The 23,142-nt window shown below is 35.7% G+C and overlaps 1 protein-coding gene across 3 annotated transcripts in view; it reads right to left on the bottom strand.

Annotated features, from left to right (window-relative positions):
• The window catches only part of LOC149529168 (RNA-binding (RRM/RBD/RNP motifs) family protein), a 164,034-nt gene that overhangs the window by 54,791 nt on the left and 86,101 nt on the right, over positions 1 to 23,142 (bottom strand). For all 3 annotated transcript variants that reach the window (XM_089810470.1, XM_089810468.1, XM_089810469.1), the window contains 2 exons: positions 934 to 975; positions 556 to 639 (listed from right to left, as the gene is read on the bottom strand). In XM_089810470.1, the coding sequence (XP_089666596.1) occupies positions 556 to 639; positions 934 to 975 (126 nt within the window). The remainder of the gene's footprint in view (positions 1 to 555; positions 640 to 933; positions 976 to 23,142) is intronic.

Here is a 23,142-nt window from a genome sequence, read left to right as displayed (position 1 = left end):
TCATTATCTGAACTAGCAACTTATGCTGATAGAAATCAACTTGAGCAAAATAAATGGTTTATTGAAATGGGACATAAAACTTTTCATCTCAACAACAAGAAGAAAGTCATGCTTTAGCAGATCTAATACTAATGCCAAAAAGCAAACCAAAATTAGTAGGTTGAGACAGTTCCTACCCGTGCAGATACCAGAATTTCTGTTTCTACATAACATCCTCTACGCACACAAGATGAACATTTTAATATGACATGACCTAAATTATATATACTCTATCCTTCCAAATGTGGACTAACATAGAAGAAAAGTGCAAGTAAGGGTAAAACAAAGGAAAAAGGCAACAAAAATAGTCAGCTACAAGGGAAGAGAGTAACTAAGTACCCAAAACACCAGCTTCTCTAAAAGACAAATGAACTAAATAGTTTGGTATTTGGGCAGAACAGAGTGGAAACTGGTAAGTCAGCCTTAAAAAAGACCAGACCGTGCCATCTAAGAACTGGTTACATAATAAACTTATAACATCAGTCATCAGCAAGGCCAAGTATTAAATTAACATACCTCAAAGAATGCAAAAGATCCATTTGTGTCAACTTCCAAGTGGAAGGCTTTCAGCTGTCCAAATGCAGTGACAATCTCTTTGACCTGAACAAGTTATTGTTAACAAACTCAGTATACATGATCACTAGTCACAGTGAATGAAATGTTAAATAAAGACTAAATTTGTAGTAAAAAAGAGTTACTTTAACTATTTACTATTTAGCAATCCAAGCAAACTTATGATTTGCTTTTGCATATTTTATTTTCCCCATGTACCAGAAGTACAGATATTCCATTTATTTTGTAGAACAAACCAAAGATCCCTTCTTAGAAAATAGTCCATGCAGTATCCCTACTTGGCTATGAGTCTCATCATCTAGGCACTATAGACAACCTCACCTTATCAGCAGAAAGCAAGCGTGGAATCCCTCCAATAAAGATCTGCACTCAATAAGGATGGTGTAAAATTTCTTTATCAATAAAAATAACCAGCTAAGACTCAGTTCAGTAGGAACTATTACACACAGTTTCTTTGTCACAATAATAAATGTAGCACTATATGGTACATAAAATGCATCAACCAAATAAAAAAGTAGATTGGTCCAAAACTCTTAGTTACAATTCTGATGCAAATTTACAACCATTAATGGGCATTTAATAAGGAAACCTATTGTTTGGCAGAGATAAAGTTTTAAATAGAACTAGAAAATAAAGAAAGCTATGAGACTTTTAATTAAGAGACGATGATCCAACTAAATATAAAAATGGCGATGGTGATGATGATATTCTTGTAGTGAAACTTCCCAATAAAAGCTTAGTTACCAGGTTCTGCTGTTTAGGCCTGGGTCCTGGTACTGGTACAGTTCTGGTACTTGTTCTTCCTGGGTACTTCTTGGGTTCTTTGTGGGTCCTTCTAGTGAACCTGGGCACCCAAGATGTACCCCAGGGCGGTAGGTCAGTTTATGTCTGTATTTCTGATTTGTTCGTTAGTATGTTCTTTCTATCAGCTTTAAATACTCTCTTGCAACAGCTTGGTAATATTATTCAATCTAAAATTGTTTTTATGTAATGCCCTTAGTTTATGACAGTAGTGAACAGCAATCTACTTCGATTCATTTGAAGGTCAGGGTTTGACTTTATTTTATTTGTAGATCTAAGGACATGACTGTTCATAGATTTGTAAAAGCCAGCCAATAGTTATGTTTGTTGATCATGTTCGGATTGATGTCAATTGCTAATGCATTTAATTTGAAACTATATCAGTGATACAATTATTTTATTTATAACTTTGTTGGCCATTATTGATTTATGACTACCACTTTCCTTTGACATTTGTAACTTCGATGTTCTAGCATACATATGCAGACGAACCTGAACCCACAAGGGAGAAAAAATTGCCGTACCCACGTACCCAAACCCCATACTCGTACCCGAACCAGAACCCGTATCGGCAACTTAGAATAAAAGACACAGGTGGAATAATGATCCTATATCATAGTTCCCAGACTTGGACTCGGACTCAGCGAAGACTCAGCAAGGCTGACTCAGGACTCACGACTCGGCAAAAACTAAGTTTCTGGGGATTTTTGCCTAGGCCGAGTTTCTAGAGTTTTCTGCAAACTCTGATTAATCAATATTGATATAATACCTTTACTCTTGCTGGAGATGGTCCTTATATATACCGGACAGTATATTAAGTGTTCTTGCTATGATGTATAGTTCTGCAATAAAATGTTGCTCTCTGCTATAAATCGTATAAGGCAGTAAATGCTAAAGGAGCAGACTTGTATTTCGATATGTGTCAGTTATCCACATTCACACCCCATATGTATATAACACCCAAGGGACATGTCCTTACAAAGGACACGCCCCTATCTAGGTCGGCCCTATACAAATTGTTTTCAAAAGATCGGCGTCTCTTATGGATGGCAATTAGTTAGAAATTAAACTAACTATGTTTATGCATTTAGACTTTAACAAAAGTGTCCCAAGGAGATGCCGAGCATAATGAAGACAATAATCAATTATATAGGCATGTTCATTCAGGGATATTTCATGCATATATTGGATCTGTTCGATCTGCAGATTCAGATCAGTATGATATCAGAGTTCCCTTCTATAAAATTAACACTCAGGACTCACCAAGCCTTGGAGAGTCTTGGAAAGTCTGGGCACAATGTACTATATTATCACTCGAACAGAATAGTGAGACTTGATCTTAAAACAAATTATATGTTATCACTTATCAATCAATGCAGAGTTGGTGATATTCTTCAGAATAACTCAGGAACTTTTGCTTTAGGAAAGAGATCAAGTTTCTTGAATTTTTTTAATGTCTTGAATCTTGATGTCAAAGTTTTAAAAAATTGAATTCCACACTTTCCTTTTGTCTTGGCCTAGAACATTCAATGTTGAACTATATATCCTACAGGAGGGTGCAGGGCACTACTTCAAAACATCATATGAGGCAATATAGCATTGGAGGTTCCTAGCAATCTAACTATGCAGCAAAAGAAGTCACCTCATGTCTTTTGTCAGTACTCAACTGCAATAAAATTGTATAAGAATCCAGTACTCCAAAGCACATCAAAAGATGTGCTAGTACAACTACAATACTGTAAGTGAGTTCAAAAACAAAGAACCTGAAATAGCCTTATATCATAATCCAAGAACAAGCAGCAAATGTATCCACAAAGGTGCTCACCAAAGGCAATGAAACATAGAACAATGTTATGTTTCCTCTTCCAAAAAATAAATTATCAAGATGGGGCATTAGCAACCATCTTCATCTGAGATGAGATGGGTTGGGCTCACAGAGACAATTGGATAGACAATAAAAATTGATATAAAGGGCCATCTGAATAGAAAATAGAAATTGGTAACATAGTTGAAAAACTCAGACTTGGCAACAGCTCAGCTGAGACTGAGCAATAATTTTAAAAAAATCCAGAGACAGAAAGTCTTTGTAAATTTTCTGAATTTTTTAAAAATACATAATTTGAAAAAATATTCTTTAAAAAACATGTAACAAACAAATCGGTGATCTCTTTCATGTATAGGTTAAAATTAGAGTTCAATTTATATCCTAGAACAAAAAAAAATCCCATATGTATCATCTTTAAACTTTGAATAGAAATACTTGACTATAACTTTGCACATAACTTTAAAATTCAACATAAACAAATCTTGGATTTTTTAAGTATATGATTCAAGCTTCAATATAAATAAAAAATGCAAATTTTCCATGAATCGGTATATATAAAAATGATATATTATTAAAAACTTGTCTAAGTCTATATTCAAATATTAGCTAAGTTTATGAAATTGCTAAGATCAACATTTATCAGACTTTTCAAGAGGGCATTCACCGAATGGGGTCTATGAAGAACTGAGATCAACATTTACCAGTCAACAAATAGTTGTCTAAATTGGAGATTAAATATTAGCAGGGGAGGGAAATTGTGCTCTCCCAAACCATCCCCTTGTGGAAAAATTTGGGTACCGTCCTCAAAACGGAAAAAACTTTGAAACAAAATTTGAGGAGGGCAATCCTCATTGGGGACAGTATTGTTGTCCTCATCTGTCCCCGCGACAGAATGCTGTCTCAAATTATCCAAAAAAATTTGCAACGTTGAAACATAAAAAACCTTCTTTTTTTTCATTTTGGTTTGACCACAAGGGCCCCACATGGGTTCAAAAAGGTAATAAAAAATATATGAAACCCTATTTGGCCCATTATAACACAAAAAGGGTAAGTTTACTTCTCATTTTTACCATACTTGCTAAGAGGGAAAACATAGCTCCACAACTATAGTGATGAAAGTGAGCAATTTGGAGTTGCATGAGGAGGTTTTGCCAAAATATTTCCTTCATTCTAGGCTTCTTCTTTCTTTTTTTTCCAATCAACATTGTTGCCATTTGTTTCCAATTTTTTATTTTTTTTCATCACATAGGGTGGGCATTTTGAATAAAGCATTGAAATACTTCCTCTTTTTAAATTTGCAAGCAAAATCTGAAATCATAAGCAGCTGTGAGAGTGAGGGAAGTAGTGATAGTCATAGCATGGATGTTGTGTTGAAATACACTCAAATGTCACAAAGAAAAACACCTAGTTCTAGGGCAGTCATGGGGGGTCATAAACTGATGTGGACAGGTTCACGTAGAAGATGAAGCAACCTCTAACATATTTGAGTGCGTTTCTCAAGCCCTTATAAAATTACAAAATTTTACTTTTGGAGGATCGCAGCAAATGTACTAAGCACTACCATAATTTTGGTATTTTTATGTTCCAAATGGCAGCGGCCTGTTATTTATATTGAGAAAAGGATAAGAAGGGACATGTCCCTTCATGGCACATGTCTATTCATTAATTTAATAATTAACATAATAAACATTTAATCATATATATATATATATATTTCGCTCATATGATAATAAACTTATATATATCATATATAATTATATATAGGTTTATCCGAAGAAGCTACCAAACATCAACACAAAAGCCCCATTCAACCTCAAGAAATCTCTCCTACAATTTACCACAAGAATAGACAAGGGGTAAAAAATGGTGGTAATAGGGAATGGGAGTGTCATTTGTGCCACAAACATTATTTTGGGAGCTATACTTTGGTCTTTTGCTATCTTTTGTGGATAGGTGGTCAAGGGGTCAAAGGTTGCAAAAAAACAACACACGAACAAAAACTTGAGGCAACCCGATTGGGGGGGGTTTAAATTAATAACAGTAACTCCAATATAAAATGTGAAGCTAGTATGCATTTGAGTAGCATAGCCAAACCACTCCCACTACTAGTAAAAGAACAGGGAAAAAATTAAAAGAGAAACAAATGTTGCTGATTCATTTATTTTGAAATCAAAAGACATAGCTGAAGCATCTATTGGTAGGTTTGTTTTTGTTCATGATATAATATTCCATGATCCACATTCCTCATATTATAAACAAATGTGAACAATATCTATGTTGTTGGTTCCCATTTGTACAATCTGGAGAGACAAATCTACGCATTGTCGTTCTTCATAAAGAGTATTCAAAAGCGAGCATTTTGATGGAGGGTATGAGACATACATGGTTGAGTGAAGGATGCATTATCATCATGGTAGGTGGACTGATATCAAATATCGGCCACTCATCAATGTTACTGTAACTACCACAACAGACTCCATTTTTTTGAGCTATATATTATTCATGGAAAAGGAAGGATGTAGCCTTCCAATTTCAGATTTCCAAAGATGCTATAGAAGAGTTTGGACCTGCTAATGTTGTGTAACTAGTCACTGATTCATCCCAAGTGTGTAAGTTAGCTAGATTGACAGTGGAGTATACTTCTAGGGACATTTCTTGGGCCCCATGTTGTGTACAATGCATTGAACAACAAGGACATTGGAAAAATTGATTGCGTAAAGGCAGTGATGTATGAGGCTACGTACAAATGTTTATTAGAAACCATCACACGTCTCTTGCATTAGTTATTACATTTTCCAGGAAAGAGTTCCTTAAACCCGTGGAGGCTATATATGCTAGCTACTTTATTTTGTTGGAAAGGATGCCTTGAGGTTCAAAAAAACCTACAATTCATGGTGCCCAATGCAGAGTGGAGTAGATGGCATGAGTTCAGCACACCACAAGGAAGAAGTGTGAGGCAAAGAATCCTTGATGATGACTAGTGGTCCATAATGCAGTAAGAAAATTGTTACTGCTGATTTATAAGACTTATTTCTGATTAAGGCATTTGCTGATTTTGTTATTTAAGAATTAAAAAAAATTAGGTTTAATATGTTACTGCTGATTTATAAGACTTATTTCTGATTAAGGCATTTGCTGATTTTGTTATTTAAGAATTAAAAAAAATTAACTTTAATATGTTTCTAACTTGTAAGTTGCTTACATTTGCAAATACATTTGCTCCTTCATTGAGCCTAATGTGCAGGTCATTAGACATGCTGATATTAACTCTCCTAACCTTGGAGAGATTTATGAGACCTTTGATAGCATGCTTGGGCAGATCAAGCACACTATTCACTACACAGAGCTACCTTGGCATTAAATGAGGAGCATCTTAGGTCCATTGTGACACAATAGTTGAACATTATGAACATCCAACTTCAAATGCAACCTATGCTCTCAATCCAACATGGTATGCATCGAGAGCAAGGAGAGTGGCCTTGTGTGCTGACTAGGTGTCTCAAATCTGAAATCTTAAGTTCCAAATTTAAATTTCAAATAGTAAAGTAGATCTCTTATGATTATCTTATCATTTTGATTTAATTTATTACTAGTATGTAATTTTTGTTTTGTATTCAACTCAGGCGGAGGACTGATTAACGCCCTTGCTAAAATATGCAATGGAGATGATGCTACTAAACTACAGGGTTAGTGGCTTACATTCACCAATCTTCGTAGCCCAACCTTTGGTGGACCATAGGCAATGACGGATATGGTGGACATGGTATGGTAGGGATGGAGCTAAGAGGAGAATTCTTACTGGTTGTCTTCTTTCACAAGTTGGCAGTTCCTCTACTGTAGAGAGGAATTGATCCACATATAGCTTCATCCTATCAGTCAAAAGCAATAATCCAAACTCTAGAAAATCAAACAAGTTAGTTGCTATTCACAGTGCATTGCGCCTACAAGAACAACAAAAAATTGAATATTGTTAGACTCCATCCTTACATAGGGATGTAAACCCCGAGATGCTATGCAGGCGGCAGATGACATACATCCAAGATTGGTTGGGGTGCCATTGGATGAGGAAAACCCTTGGCCTACCAATGACTCAAAGATTGACTATGATGTTGATTTAGATTCCCAAACCTACCACTTGTTGTTTATGGACAGCCATATATTTGACATATATTATTCGCGGAAACATTATTGATTTTGATTAGTTGATCATGGTGAACTTCTATGTTATTGTTTACTATTTAATGTTTTATTTTGACTTGTCTTTTTTTTCATGCATGAAACTTGGAGCCATTGGGCATTTTGCTATATGTATGCCATTTTTTTACAATGGAATGATTTGAATTTTGTTAATTTTCTATTGTACTAAGCTTTTAAAATGTTTATGGTGAATGGTTTATCAATGTTATGATATGCATAATTAGATTCTCTACATATTAAAATTCCCCTTTTTTTTAATAGTTCTTCCATGTTGTTCCCTAAAAATTTGCTATGATCCATACTTGTACTGGAAACACATCTTTGTCCCCTAGAACGTCCCTTCCCTGGAAACTCCATGGACCATAGGAATATTAATAAAATGTTTTTATTCAGTTTCTTATGTTTTCTAAAAGCAAAAATTTGACATTTGGAAACACAATTTGTTATCACATGTACCTATTTGCAGCATTCTCTACCCAATATCCAAAGGGGAAAGATTTCCTATTGGTATCTTGGTACATCATCCAACTAGAGGACACGTTCTCTGCAGTATTCTACGTGGCATTCTTGTTGGCATCTTCTTCATGTTTCTAGTTTTGCATTATATGCTCTTGCATGAACTATGTTGTACAGACACTATCTATCATAAAGTGCCATCTTTATTTATACTTTGTCATTGATGACATATTTGATGTGATCCCTATGTGACATATTTGTATAGACACTATCATATAGTGTAGATTAGGAATTATATTATGAGACGTGCGTGAAGGTTCATGCTCCAACTAATTATTGAAAGTGCATGGCCTCGGTAGAAGCTTCAATTGTACAACTTGTCAGTTGTGAGTATCCACTTGATCCTCAAGTAGGTGTCTCTGTCCCTAATCTCTATCATATCCCAATGACAGTTTAATCAGTTATTCCACATCAACATTGGTACCTGCTTTGTCACATTTTGACATTCTTGGAGCAACATTGGCTCTCTTTTCTTCATATGAAAGAGTTTTGGTCAACATCTTGGGGCCCCCACCGTCTCTTTTCTTCCCTCTCATTCATCATTGAGAGAATTATGTATTCACTTCTCTTTTGTGGTGAAATTTTGTCCCATGTGGCTCTCTCCCTTTCTCTGCTTTATAAAAGATTACATTGCAATGCTTTTGCATTTGCATATTGTACATGGGTACCTAACATGGCCTAATACTTGGGACCCCTTTTGCATTGCCATCTAGCATTGTGAGTTTAAATGCATTCCCCTAAGTTGAACTTAAGGAGGGAGTGTTGGTGAAATAAGTAGTTTGCATGCCAGACACCTAAGAGTTTACATCTTATTTTAGAACGTGGTGTAGAAGAAATTCAATTTATGGTGATGATAGTTCTTATCTCATTTCCACTTTATATATTAGATCCACCTATAGTGCTCTTATCACAATATCAACCTCAAGTGTTACACATACTTAATTGTACAATGGAGGACAATCCACCTTTGGTAGACATGTGAAGCCACCTAGTATGATAGGTTATCACTTACTTATCTCCTAGTAATCGTGCATTGCTTATATATTCAAGCATGTCTACATTGTATACAACCATTATCATTTGATTATTCATTATTGTTCAATCCAGTCAATTAATCGATAATATTATTTTGTCTCTGTTCTGATATTCATTGGAATTCTAGATCTTAGCATATTACCTTGGGCAAATTCTTACAATAAGTTTTTGACCTTAACATGAGCTATTATGATTCTGTAGCAAGTGCTCCACATGGTTAGTCCCTATTGCAGCAATATCATCAGGATTGCTTTTATTGAAGCATATCTTGGCCCATGTGTGTGCTACCACCTTCTATATATTACATTATTTTTTGTAGTTGCTCTTTTTGATTGAATTTTTGTGCTCTATATTTTCATGCCTATTTTGAGCTCCCTCTGCCAAACATAAACTTTTGTTTCCCCTCAAAAGTTGTATAGTAAATTATTTTTTCTTTTTTTGAACTGCAAGAAATTTGGTATAGCACCCCAAATAAGTTGCAATGCATCTAGTAAATTTTTTTAATGCAATTGTGACACTGGAATGACATGTCCTTCACTCCTTCCAAAAGGCTAGTATTTGATTGTTGTATCAAGGGCATATTTCTTAGTTGTGTTCCATACTTGTACTTCAATCTTGGATGAATTTGTCTATAAATTGGAGGTTATAGTTCAAGACAATAAAGTCCAGAAATAGATTTCTAGTTCATTGATTCACAATGATGACTCCTAAGCTAAGTTGCTGAATTGTGGGACTTTTCTAGGTAAATCAAGGTAAGAAATGTACCGGCATTAAATTCTAAAATGTTTATCCTGTGGGTACACATTTGGCATTTGTGTTTTTGTGCCAAAATGTCAAATAATTCTAATTTGATCTTTTAGATATTTTTAGGGCCCACAATGATAATTGGCAAACTTTGTACTTATCTATCATTGGCCTTATTTATCATGAGACTCTGGCTTAACCTTTTTGATACAAAAACCAAAATTTGATTTGTAATGGTTTTGTTTAGCATACGTATTGGTATATGACATTATAAACCTAATTCTATTATTCAGCTGCATACATACATATATACATAGATTTTGTGTGTGTGTGTGTTATGCATGCATGCATGCATGTATGCAATATATATATATACACATACATACATACATACATGCATACACTTACCAAAAACGTACCCAACCCCTCAAAAAAATTGGAGGTTATAGTCCAAGACAAAAAAATCCAGAAATGGATTTCTAGTCACTTGATTTGCAATGACTCGTGAAAGCTGCTGAATCATGGTGCTTTTCCAGGTGATTCCAGGTATGAAATGTACCAGAATTAGATTCTGAAATGAATCTCCTGTGGGTATACATTTGCAATTTGCGTTTTTGTGCCGAAATGTTTAGTAATTCTAGTTTGATCTTTTAGATATTTTTAAGGCCCAGACTGCTGATTGGCAAGCTTTGTACTTATCTATCATGAGATTTTCACTTGATCTTTTTGATACAAAAACCAAAATTCAATATTTGCAATGGATTTGTTTAGCATATGTATTGGTATATGACATTCTAAACTTAAAGGCAAATCTGAAGTATAAGGTGAAAGGGGGGAATTTCAAGTCAAGAGCAATAGGTTTTAGTCCACATGAAGATCTAATCCAAGCCCAGAAAATAAATAGGATTAGAGAATTGGAGACATAAAAAGATGTAATCTCAAGGAGATAGTAGAATCTGCTACCCTCTTGATTATAAATAATGAGACTTAACCTTTGTAATCTGTGACTTTGTGCCTCTTTATGATATATATATTGGTTAGTATTGTTCTCTAAAACATCCCACTAATGTTGGCTTAGTATCTCTGCAATTATCTATGATCACTGTCTTTGTATTATGCAGATTTATTTTGTTCAACTTTATTGGTTATCTCCTATTGTTGTTTATTTATTCGCTCTGGCAGCTATCTCTTATTCCCTTGCTACCCTGACTTAGGAGTCTCACGTATCTTGCTCTGTGTAATTTCTCATATCACTATGGGCTCAACACCGTAGTACTGCACCTCTTTTCTTAGGGTGAGGTATTTTCTTCCTCTTAACTGTTGATGTGTTTACCAATTGCAATGGTTTGGTATCGTCTTTCTATTGATGTGCTAGTTATTTTTATTTTTATTTTTGTCTTTTTACTGCTTCTTTTGGTCCGCTGCTGCTTTCTTATTACCCTACGCACAGATAGATCATTCCATGTTCTCTGCTCGCTTCAGATATTATAATTACTGACTTAAGCCTTTATGAATTGCTCTCTGGATAATCCCAATCACCAATGTCCCATTTCCAAGTGTTGAATATATAATTTATATCTTGTAGAAGTGATGATGGGTTCCTTCCTAAAAATCATGTCACATCATCGCTGCTCTCCCTAAACACTAACCGCACCACTTTATTAACATGATGTTTACTGTTTGTGTTTATATGTTAATTGCATCTCTTTATCCATTGCTATAACCAATCGACTATCCATGGATTAGCCATTTATCCACTTAATGGACATTGTGGTCAGAAATGGTCACACATTTGTTGATTGGTTTTGTATTTATTATCTATTTGAAAACAACAATATTTATTTGCTTAGGTCAGTCAATCCTTCAAACAAATATTATTGAAATGATATTAACTGATTCTCGTATAGAATATAGTTTGACCAACTTTAAGAATTATCCATATGCAGGTGGATGAGTTATTGCTTAACCATGTTATGCTGCGATTAGATTGTTGGGTCTACCAAAATCGCATCATAGTCATCATGTGGACTAATTAACGTCCTTCAATTTGTCTTTCCTTACTTTGATATGTTTAATGTGTCCTTAGAACTACAGTGATGCAACATTTAAATATCTTCCACTTTCCATTGCAGATTATTATGTAATGTCCAATTGTCTACTGTCTTGACTCCCCTACACCCGATCGATGGTGGCTTGCTCAAGTGATAAAATACAACTAATTTTCACAGGGTGCTTGATAAACAATCAGAATTCGCCTTCCATATTATCATCGATATAAGCGTTGCTTCTGAATGAGTCATAATTCAATGTTTCTAATCAACAGAGAGTGATTAGAAAAGAACAATAAACTTCTTCCATTGCGCTGTTAATAATTATCAGTTGATGATTGTGTGCGACAGTAATATATCTTCCTTCATACGAATTAATTGACACGAACTGATCATCTAGTGTATTCCATTGGTGCTAGCTTTCCTCATATCCATGGGAATTATCCTTTGTTATTATTTATTTGGGTATCTTTTTATGTTATTGTTCATATTATAATATAATATCATATACTATATTATAATAATATTTTATCCAAATATAATATTATATTACTTTATTCATATTATATTGTCTTATCTTGTTATATTATAATAAGGATATTTTCACTATATTTATTTCTCTGGAGGAAACCTTTAGCTACTGATAGCTATGATGGTCCTGATGGAAGTATAACGAGCTACTGGTGCAAAAAGTTCTTCATAGTCTATGTCTTCCTTAGTGAAAAACCTTTAGCTGCAAATCTGGCTTTATGTTTTTTCTATACTTCCATTAGCTGCATACTTAACCTTAAAACATTTAGATGAAACAATTGATTTTCCCTTGTGTCTGGAACAATGTCCCAGAAATCATTTTTAATGATGGATTGATACTCCTCCAGCATGGCATCCTTCAGAAAAAGTTGATTAGAAGCTTGTTCAAACTGGAAGGCTCAGATGCTATAGTATGAGTCATCAAAGCTACACAACCGGCAAACTTATGAGGCATTTTATTCTCTCCAGAACTGCTACGAAGGGTTGCACATTGTTCAGCTTCTTCCATAATGTTCCTGGTCCACAAAGGTCTTTTCTTGTTTGCTGGAGTATTGTTGGGACCTACTGAAGTATCTATAGAATCTACTGGATCAACTGGGTTGGCAGAATCCTCTGAACTTATACTCTCCCTCTAAATCTCTGAAGATGGATCTGGATCAGCCATATCAACATCCTGAGGATGCTCAAAGTCTTCTCTTTCAGTTTCCATGTTAGATTCTTTTGATTTCTTACATGCTACATCTTCATCAAAAGAAACAACCCTGCTGATTTGATTTTACTTTTCACATTGAATGTAAATTCTATATGCTTTTGAAGATTCACTATAGCCAACAAAGATACCTCTCTTTCCTACAGGTTCTAACTTTGATCTTCTCTTTCGGAATATGAATATAAACCAAACATCCAGTCCCAGAGATGTTTTGGAATGCAGAGACAAATAGGAAATGTGCCTAGAGTTGTCCCGATCATCAAAAATTCAGGCGGCATGCCAAAAATGAGAAAAAAATGTTGGTGAGCAGCAAGAGACTAGCAAAAAAAAAGAAGTCAGAAATTTAAAATTTGGGAACCAAATGGTTTTCCTAAAGATGCTGCTATAAACTCCTTAGAATGGAAAAGAAACCAAATAACAATATAATTAAAATTGTACAATAATATTTCTCTAGTGGTCATCTTAGTTGGTTTAGTAACTATCTTTTTCTATTGCTTACAATTGTTTCTTTTTTTTAAACATCATCTTGTAGTCTTTTATAAACAGAGTCTTTCATCTCTATAGTGTATATATCAATTTTATAGTATGATAATAGAGTGCGCTAAGTTTGTTTTGGCAGATTTTTTATTTAAAAATAAATTTTGTGGTGATTTTCAGCCTGCAACTCAGGAATTTGTGGGCATTTTAACTTGAGCATCAAGATTTTCAAAGATCTAAAAACTTTCTTTGCACATCAATGTTTTTGTGGCCTTTTTTAAAGCATCAAGGGTTTTCAAATATCAAAAATCTCTACACGTTATTTTTTCTCTAGAAATCATAGTCACATCAAGCCTTTTGAAGCCCGTATTTCACTTCTCGGCATTTTTTCCTGTGCCTGCATTCTTTCTTCCTGCAGCCTGCCTCAGCTCTTGTGGTGTTTTCTTGCTGTATATCATGAAGGATGTTTTCACAAAATTGCAAAGTTATTTGTTTTTTGCGACATCAAACCCATTTTTTTTCGCGTTTAGAGTGACACAATTTGTCTTTCTTGCTTGTGACTGTTTATTTACAGTTTTTCTCAGAGCTGCTGAAAAAAAAAAGATTTGAAGCTACAACCATATTTATTTACCCATGCGGAAGAAGTTGCCTCTCGGACGGGAGAATCTAGAGCCAGAATTTTCCAAAAATCACGAAGTTACAATATTTTAACAAAATAGGCAATCTCCTTTCAATCGTGGCCCAGGGTTTCTAACAGAATTGTAGACCTGGTTTTCTGTTTTTTTTTGTAGAAACAAAGGTATCTAGAGCTGGGCTTCATCTAGTTTTTTCTAAGATGAGTTTTTTTTGTAAAAGGGGTTTTGTATTGTTCCCTTCCTGAAATAAAATTAATTAACATAATAATTAAATTTACAATATAAATAAATAATATTAAAAATAATGAAATATCAGTTAGGTTAAACAGAAAAAGTCAAAAGGAATGAATAGAAATGTTGTTTTCCATGCAAATGAGAGGGAAAAAAATTGAGAAATTAGAACGTCATTTGGGGAGAAAAGGGCAAGAGAAAGATAGTGGAACATAAGAATTAAGGACGTATTAAAGAAAGGAATTGGCAGAAATTAAGGAAGTGGCTTCACAAACATGAAGGGTTGTGACTAATCATAAGGGCCGAGTCTCTTCAAAGGGTTGTGTCTATGAATGGTTGTCTCTTTGAAAGGTTTATGGTTATGAAGGGGTAATGTCTCTTTTTGGGGCATTAGAAATATTGAAGGACGTATCTATATGATATTAAAATTGACTAAGAAAGCATGGACTTTATTTATAAAAGGTCAATTTCATATTCAAAGTGGGCTAAAGAGGACAAGGAAAGATAAGACGAAAAGCCAGAGGGAATTTGAAGAGCCAAGGGGGAATAAGATGGAAGTCAGATGGGAGTCAAAAGAGTCTCCATTTCTGTATTAAAAAGAGAAAGAGGCTCATTCTTGGGCATGCTTGATTTATGATCTAGTTCATTTTTCTCTCTCGTGAGAGTTTTCCGAAAGCTTCAACTTTCAGCTAGTTGGAGGATGTAGCCCATTGTGCTGGCAAATAGTGGACGCAAACCCATTGTTCGGGGAGACATCAATTCAAGTGTTTCACGTGCGCTTACAAGTTTTTATTCTAGTATTCCATTCTGACTATTAATTTGTATTAAGGATTGGATTCATAGTACTGGTTATTGTATTGTTGTTATATAATGCAATAACTAATCATAAGGGCCGAGACTCTTCAAAGGGTTGTGGCTATGAATGGTTGTCTCTTTGAAAGGTTTATGGTTATGAAGGGGTAATGTCCCTTTTTAGAAATATTGAAGGACGTATCTATATGATATTAAAATTGACTAAGAAAGCATGGACTTTATTTATAAAAGGTCAATTTCATATTCAAAGTGGGCTAAAGAGGACAAGGAAAGATAAGACGAAAACCCAGAGGGAATTTGAAGAGCGAAGGGGGAATAAGATGAAAGTCAGATGGGAATCAAAGAGTCTCCGTTTATGTATTAAAAAGAGAAAGAGGCTCATTCTTGAGCATGCTTGATTTATGATCTAGTTCAGTTTTCTCTCTTGTGAGAGTTTTCAGAAAGCTTCAACTTTCAACTAGTTGGAGGACGTAGCCCATTGTGCTGGCAAATAGTGGACGCAAACCCATTGTCCAGGGAGACATCAATTCAAGCGTTTCACGTGCGCTTACAAGTTTTTATTCTACTATTCCATTCTGACTGTTAATTTGTATCAAGGATTGGATTCATAGTACTGGTTATTGTATTGTTGTTATATAATGCACTAACATATTGTAAGGAGTTATAAGAGTTCGTTGGTTTTATCTTACTAGTTTGTAACTCATGGTTATATGCTCGACATCTTGAATGTTATTGTGAAATAACAGGTTATATTATTGTGGAGAATCTTCTGATTTTATTATAATATTGTATTCCATTTGCATATATCTAAGTTTGAATGTTGTAAATCTCTAATGGGACTTCTACTGGTTTCCGATTGTGCTAGAAACTATCTACAATGTTTTATTTCTAAATATATTTTTGGAAGGAAATTTAGTAAATATCTTATTCGGGATATTACAATGGTATCAGAGTCGTACATCATGCAGCCTATAAGGTTACAGTTCTCGAGAAATTCTCTGGGTTGATAGCAAATACATTTCATTTAGATAAAGATCATATAAAATATTCGAGTCTACAAATTGCTCGAGTATCGGAAAATATTATTAGCGTGGGGTAATCCTTGAAATGATATATCCATGGTCATGGCTTGAGTGCCATATTTATTCATCGTAAAGACCACTGCATGGAAGTAATATTTTTGTTCATGTTCTAAAGTAAATTTTCATATCGTTATTCATTCCTGAATAAATCAGTCAATTGGAAAATACAGATTGCAGACGGCCTATTTTATGCAGATAACTTTGGAGGCGAAATTTTTTTTTAAAAATCCGTAAACCATTGAAGGCTTTTGAAAGTGGTGCATTGATAAAATATCTTGGAGAAAGGAAAAATCACTACTAGAATCTGCAGAGAAACAGGTGTCCGGACGTGAAATATTAGTTGCCGAAGAATGGAACATAGGTATTAAGCATCTCACAGAAGCGACTACGTTGGCATTATAGGGGGCGAATAAAATTCAAACTGAGAAATATACAACCACGAGACACCTTGCCAGGTGATGGTGTTACCAGCATTAAGAGTTGGGTTGAACAGGGATTGATTGTTGGAAATACAATGAATGATCAAGTCTCTGTTGGGCTTCCCAGCTATAGAATTAGGTAACGAGAAGTAGCAGGATTCCATTCCTCATGCCTTCCTATGCTTAGGTGATCGGGATGGTGATTTGACAAACCTCCCGTACTCATCGAGGCTGACTGTGTTGTTATATTCAGTGGGTCAAGCGTGTCCCAACGACATCAATCGGGATTTGATATTGGAGTGTTGCTATACCCGTAAGAGGAGAATCAAGCAACCACGACTTCGAGTTGAAACAGGAAGGCTCATAACAGCTTCCTTTTGCCTAAGATTTCGCACCATGGTGGCTCTACTGAACAACAAAAAGTTGAAGCAAATACAGATGCTTTCTTTCAATTTCAGATAATAATGACGAATTTTAGTGGAAGATGAAGTGTCAAGTCTGGAGGTTATAATCTTAAAACTTTGGTGTCTTTACATATTGGGAAGGGAACTGACGGGCTCTTGTTTTCCTAAATTCCCGTAACGACTGACGGTGGAAAGACACATTGGGCAAAGCATTTATTAACCATTTGGGAGTTACTCAATGACATTGATATTAAGCTTCAATCCACAAGAACCACGTAATAAGTTCGAGTGGACCAAGATAAGATAAGATAATAATATTAATGTCCAACAAAAGACCAAAAAGAGGTCTATGGGACTAAAAGATTACAAAAAAGCAAGGCTGAAGCTAGCAAGAGCACACAAAGGTCTCCGAAGAAAAGCAACAACAACAAACAAATACAAGCAATAGAAAGCACTAGGAGGCTTTCTTGGGCGAAAAGAAATCAATCACAGAATGATACACGTGTCAATGCGTAGAGGTACTACACTGTCTCCGACCTGTCCCAGAAGAGTGTTGCTGGTGCCTATAAGCAGAACAGGATCTGATGCATCTAGAAAGCTCACTAGGCCGAGTAGAGCTAGAGGGCCTTTTCACACCATGCAAGGGGGATAACGGTGTAAAAAAGGCAGTAATGCGCTGAGTAGATGACTGCCAGTGTGGAAGTAGAGTCTGAATCATGCTATCCCGGAGCATAGTGGCCTCACGTAGATAAAGTGCAAGGCATCTCTGATCATAATAGCTGAAGAAATCATAGAGAGAGAAGCACTCTCGGAACAAACAAAAGAACCTCCCCCTGATCTCATAATAAATAGGGCATTGAAAAAGAAAGTGAGCCTAATCCTCCACCTCCCCTAAAGAACAGAACAAACAGGTCCGCTCCTCCCTGTCAATATGATCATCCAACTAAGCCTGAAGATCGTGGGAACCAACTTTGAAAGAACCTAAAGAGATCCGCAAGGCATGAGACCAACTCCATGAGAGATAGCTAGGCCAAGCAATAATCCCATCTGAAATCTCCAAAAAGTGTGTCGCATAAAACGACATCCATGGGCGTAACCCACCAAGAGGGTTAACCCAAGTAGCAGTAATGTAACCTCTATAAATATCAAGACAAACATGCTCATTCAACTCCTACCGAGAAGGAAGAAGATGAGCAGGGGCATCCAAAGAAAACTGAAAAGCGGGGAGATGATCAATATCAATCCCAATCGAACTTAGCAAAGAAGAGACCTGTACATACCAACACCGCGCATGAGCACTAGACTCAGCAGCCGCCATGGAAATCGAAGATCAGTAAGCTAAATAGGAGTAACGATCATGATCTACAGCCATATCAGCAAACCCACGAAGGCGATGAAGAAACCAAACTAAGTCAAAAATGGCCACGAGTCTGAAAGGATGAGCCCTGAACTCAGCAAGAATGATACCAAGAAGATTGATTCTATTTTTAGATGAAACATTGTAGTTGACTGGTTGTTGATAGTATGGTGGCAGGACAACCAAAACTGTAATGCTCCTCCACTTTTCCAAGAGTTAGTACGTCACAATAACCATGGGTGTTATGAAAGGGAAGTTTATATAGGTGTTGTTGCGTTTCAAAAACCACTGGTGGAATATTAAATGGTGTAGTGGATATTGACTTATGCCCGCAAATTGCCTATAAGTTGAGTTTGAAATAGTGAATAACTTCATTATTGCGGTGATAAGTTTTTTGTTTTCTTTTTAACACTTGTCACACTAAGGATATGAATGCTCATGTAATCTTAAGTGTTTATGCTTACAGGAGGATGTGGATTAGTTAGCTAAATTAGGTTTCAAGGTGTATCGTTTCTCAATATCTTGGTCCGGAATATTTCCAGATGGATTGGGAGCTGAAGTAAACCAAGAAGGGATATCATATTTCAACAATATTATTTATGCTCTCTTAGAAAAAGGTTGAAAATCTCTAATGGATGGCTCAAAGGGGAGTGGAAGGAGATTGGCTTGCTGCTGATTTGCAAGTGATCAAAACAGCTCTTGAGACTATGCAATCAGATTATTTGTATTTGCTTTCCGACAGGGATAAGATTCTCAAGGTTGCTGAAATACATGTTGATCAGCTAGATAAAGAAAAGATTGAGATTATGGAGCTCAAAAGGGAGCTTAAGGATACCCATGAGACATTGAATGATGCTCGGATTTCCCTTTAGGAAGCAGAAAATCAGATTAGGATCACGAATCACTCTCAAGAGTAGGAGGAAAAAGAGAGGAGGGAATTTTTCCTGGAGGTCATTGTTGAGCTTGATAGCATTCAACAAACTTATGACTTGGATAGTTGCCCTAAAAAACCAAGTACCAATTTCAAATCACATTCAGCTTATCGATAACTCCGTGTTTGAAGTAGCTGCTGATTGGATTTCCAATAATCCTCTCTTTGAGATAAACAAGGACTCTCCTTTTGATTATCATGAGGAAGATGATTCTAATTTTAGGATATGGAATCCTGGTATACAATTCCTAGCATGGAATATGGGTTACAGGATGGAAATGGTTATTTGACTACAGTTGTGCATCATAGGAATAGTCCACTCTAGGTTCCTGTTTTCACACCATACAAGAGTTGGATTATTTACATCAGCCTTTGGATAGCTTTTGCTGCAGTTTCGAGGAGAGTTATATGTTGATCATAGGGAATGCTCTTTTAGCTCCATTCTTATTCATAGTACCTATGTACTCAGAGATTATCAAGATTGAAGATGACAGTGTGGTATCTAGTGCAACTGAGGTGTTACAAACAATTTTTGAGTGACTTGCTTATTACATCATCTATTTTGGTCGAATTGTCATCATCTACTAGGTTATCCATAGTGCACTAATACATTTCTATCTTATCATATCGGCTGGTTACGACTACAGGGTTTGGGATCCAGGTGTTAGTCATATGTATTTTTGGCTTATTTAGGACCTTGTTGTAATTCTATTCAGTTTGAGGTTGGATTCAGTGGTACCAGTGATGGTCAAAGTGGTTCAGTTTACAGGTGCAGAGTTTTTGCAAAGAGTTATATGGGATCCAAGGATCGGGTTGAGAGATAGATTGCAAAGTAACACCTTGCTCCATAGTGTGGCCAGGTTTGTTTTCAGATTGGGCTACAAGCCTATATGCAGACTCATATGGCATTCTGGTATTGATTGCTTGAGGACAAGCAATTCTAAGGAGGGGAGATTTGTAATGTCACCTTTTTGGGGCATTAGAAATATTAAAGGATATATCTATATGATATTAAAATTGACTATGAAAGCATGGAATTTATTTATAAAAGGTCAATTTAATATTCAAAGTGGCCTAAAGACGATGAGGAAAGATAAGACGAAAAGCCAAAGGGAAGTTGAAGAGCCACGAGGGAATAAGATGAAAGCCAGATGGGAGTCAAAGAGTCTTCATTTGTGTATTAAAAAGGGAAAGAGGCATTTGTGTATTAAAAAGGGAAAGAGGCTCATTCCTGGGCATGCTTGATTTATGATCCAATTCAGTTTTCTCTCTTGTGAGAGTTCTTAGAAAGCTTCATCTTTCAACTAGTTATAGGACGTAGCCAGTCTTGCTGGGAGACAGTGGACGCAAACCCATTGCCTGAGGAGACATCAATTCAGGTGTTTCACGTGCGCTTAGAGGTTTTTATTCTAGTATTCCAATCTGACAGTTAATCTGTATTAAGGATTGGATTCGTAGTGTTGGTTATTGTATTGTTGTTGTATAATGCAATAATGTATTGTAAGGAGTTATAAGAGTTCGCCGGTTTTATATTATTGGTTTGTAACTCATGGTTATATGCTCGACATCTTAAATGTTATTGTGAAATAACGGGTTATATTCTTCTGGAGAATAGTTTTGTTATAGTATTGTATTCCATTTACCTATATCTAAGTATGTTATATCAAAGAAGAAGTTGACTAAATCTATATTAGGAATTTCTACTGGTTTGCGATTGTGCTGGAAACTATCTACAATGTTTTATCTCTAAATATATTCTTGGAAGGAAATTTAGTAAATATCTAGTTCGGGATATTACAGAAGGATTGTGACTCTTTAAAAGGGTTGTAATTATGAAGAACTGAGACTCTTCAAAAGACGGTCAACTATGAATGGTTGTGACTCTTGCTAAAACACATAAATGTTGAAGAGGTGTGACCTTTCCCATACATGGGAAGAGATAAAGGAGTAGGGGACATCCAGCGTAGATTTAGAGCAAAACAAGAGATTTGAAATAAGACTTGAGAAGGAAAAAGAAAACAAGAACAGGATATGTAGATCTTAAATGGGGAATGTGTAAATTAAATAAGTATGGAAAGGGGCAATAGTCATTGTCAAACAAATGTATCTATTCATAATCAGATGGTGTAAACCTTTCATAACCAGAGTGTGTAACACCCTCTCAAAAGGGCATATTAATAAATGAAAGGGTGTGACTCCCTACACTCAAAAGAAATAACGAGGAGAAGGTTCCATTTGAAGAAGAAATTACAATATAGGAAATTGATTTGGAGAATAATATATAATTCTAAAAGGAAACAATGAAAAGTAGCATTAATACCTCACAAGATTGGAAAGTCTTGCAATGGAATGGACCATGCAACACCATTACTGAAATATCCCCAGTAGATATTAACCCGTTCTTTCTCAAAATAATATTCAGAATTCAAGCATATGAAAATGCATTACAAACCAACAATATAAAACCAATAAAATCCCTTAAAACATGTTATTGCATTATACAACAGCAATACGATAACCAGCATTCAAAATCCAATCTTAAAAATCAGTTTTACAATCAGATTGGAACACTAAGAAAAGAACATGTAAGCATACACGAGACACCTGATGTGACGTCTCCACGGACAATGGATTTGTGTCCAATGTCTGCCGGCACGAGGGGCTACCTCCTCACACTGGCTGAAAGCTGAAGCTTTCTAAATAACTCTCACAAGAGAGAAACTGAAATCTGAATCATAAATCAAAGCATTCCTGACTGAATGAGCGCATCAAATACCATATTGTCATCATAACTCTGGAGAACTCCTAAATACATAGGTGTTATGAGTAAGAATGAAGCTGAAAAACCATCCCCTATAATTGAAACATAACTCTCATCAATACTCCACCAAGATCTGTTCAATGGTTGATGTATGAAATCTTTCTAACACCTATATGGGCAGAAATCGGTAACCATATTTAGGCTGATCAAAAGGTGAGCGATCGTAGTCAATTCACCACACCAATCTTGTGACCAAGAATGACTACTCGGAACTGTACCTAGACCCAATATTTTCAAGTGAAGATCATCCTCTTCATGACAATCAAAAGGATTTCCCTCGTTTATCTCAAAAAGGGGACTATTAGAAGTCCAATCAGCATCTACTTCAAACATGGGGTTGTCTATAAGCTAAATGTGATCTAGAATTTTGGTACTTGGTCTTTTGGGACAACTATCCAAGTCATAAGTCTGCTGAATGCTATCAAGTTCATCGATTACTTCTTGGATAAACTCTTGCCTCTCTTTACCCTCATGCTCCTGAAAATGATTTGCGATCCTAACCTGATCTTCTACTTCCTGAAGAGAAATATGAGTATCATCCAATGCCTCATGAGCATACTAAAGCTCCATGTTGAGCTCCATAATCTAATTCCTTTCTTTATTCAACTGATCAACATATATTCCAGCAACCTTAAGTATATAATCCCTGTGGAAAGCAAACATAAATAATCTAGTTTCATAGTTTCAAGAGCTGTTTTGACTACCTGCAAATTAGCAACAAGCCAATCTCCTTCCACTCCCCTTTGAGCCTTCCTATAGAGATCCTCAACCGTCCTATGAGTGCTGTCGTAAAGTACCAAAGATACCACGTCCTCACTAACCTTCAGCTAGTTATGTAAGACATGCACCTCATTATTGTCATGTTGATATAACTTATCTTCTTGTAGTGTCATCTTGGACAGTTCATTGAAGTTAATATCATGCATATGAGAAACATCTAGTTCATCATATAAG

The sequence above is a fragment of the Cupressus sempervirens genome, chromosome 11 (genome assembly GCF_028749045.1).
Source record: "Cupressus sempervirens isolate cs-2001-9-10 chromosome 11, ASM2874904v1, whole genome shotgun sequence".
In the NCBI taxonomy this organism is placed as follows: domain Eukaryota; kingdom Viridiplantae; phylum Streptophyta; class Pinopsida; order Cupressales; family Cupressaceae; genus Cupressus; species Cupressus sempervirens.
Note: the sequence above shows the minus strand (reverse complement) of the source record. Positions and strands in the feature narration are given on the sequence as shown.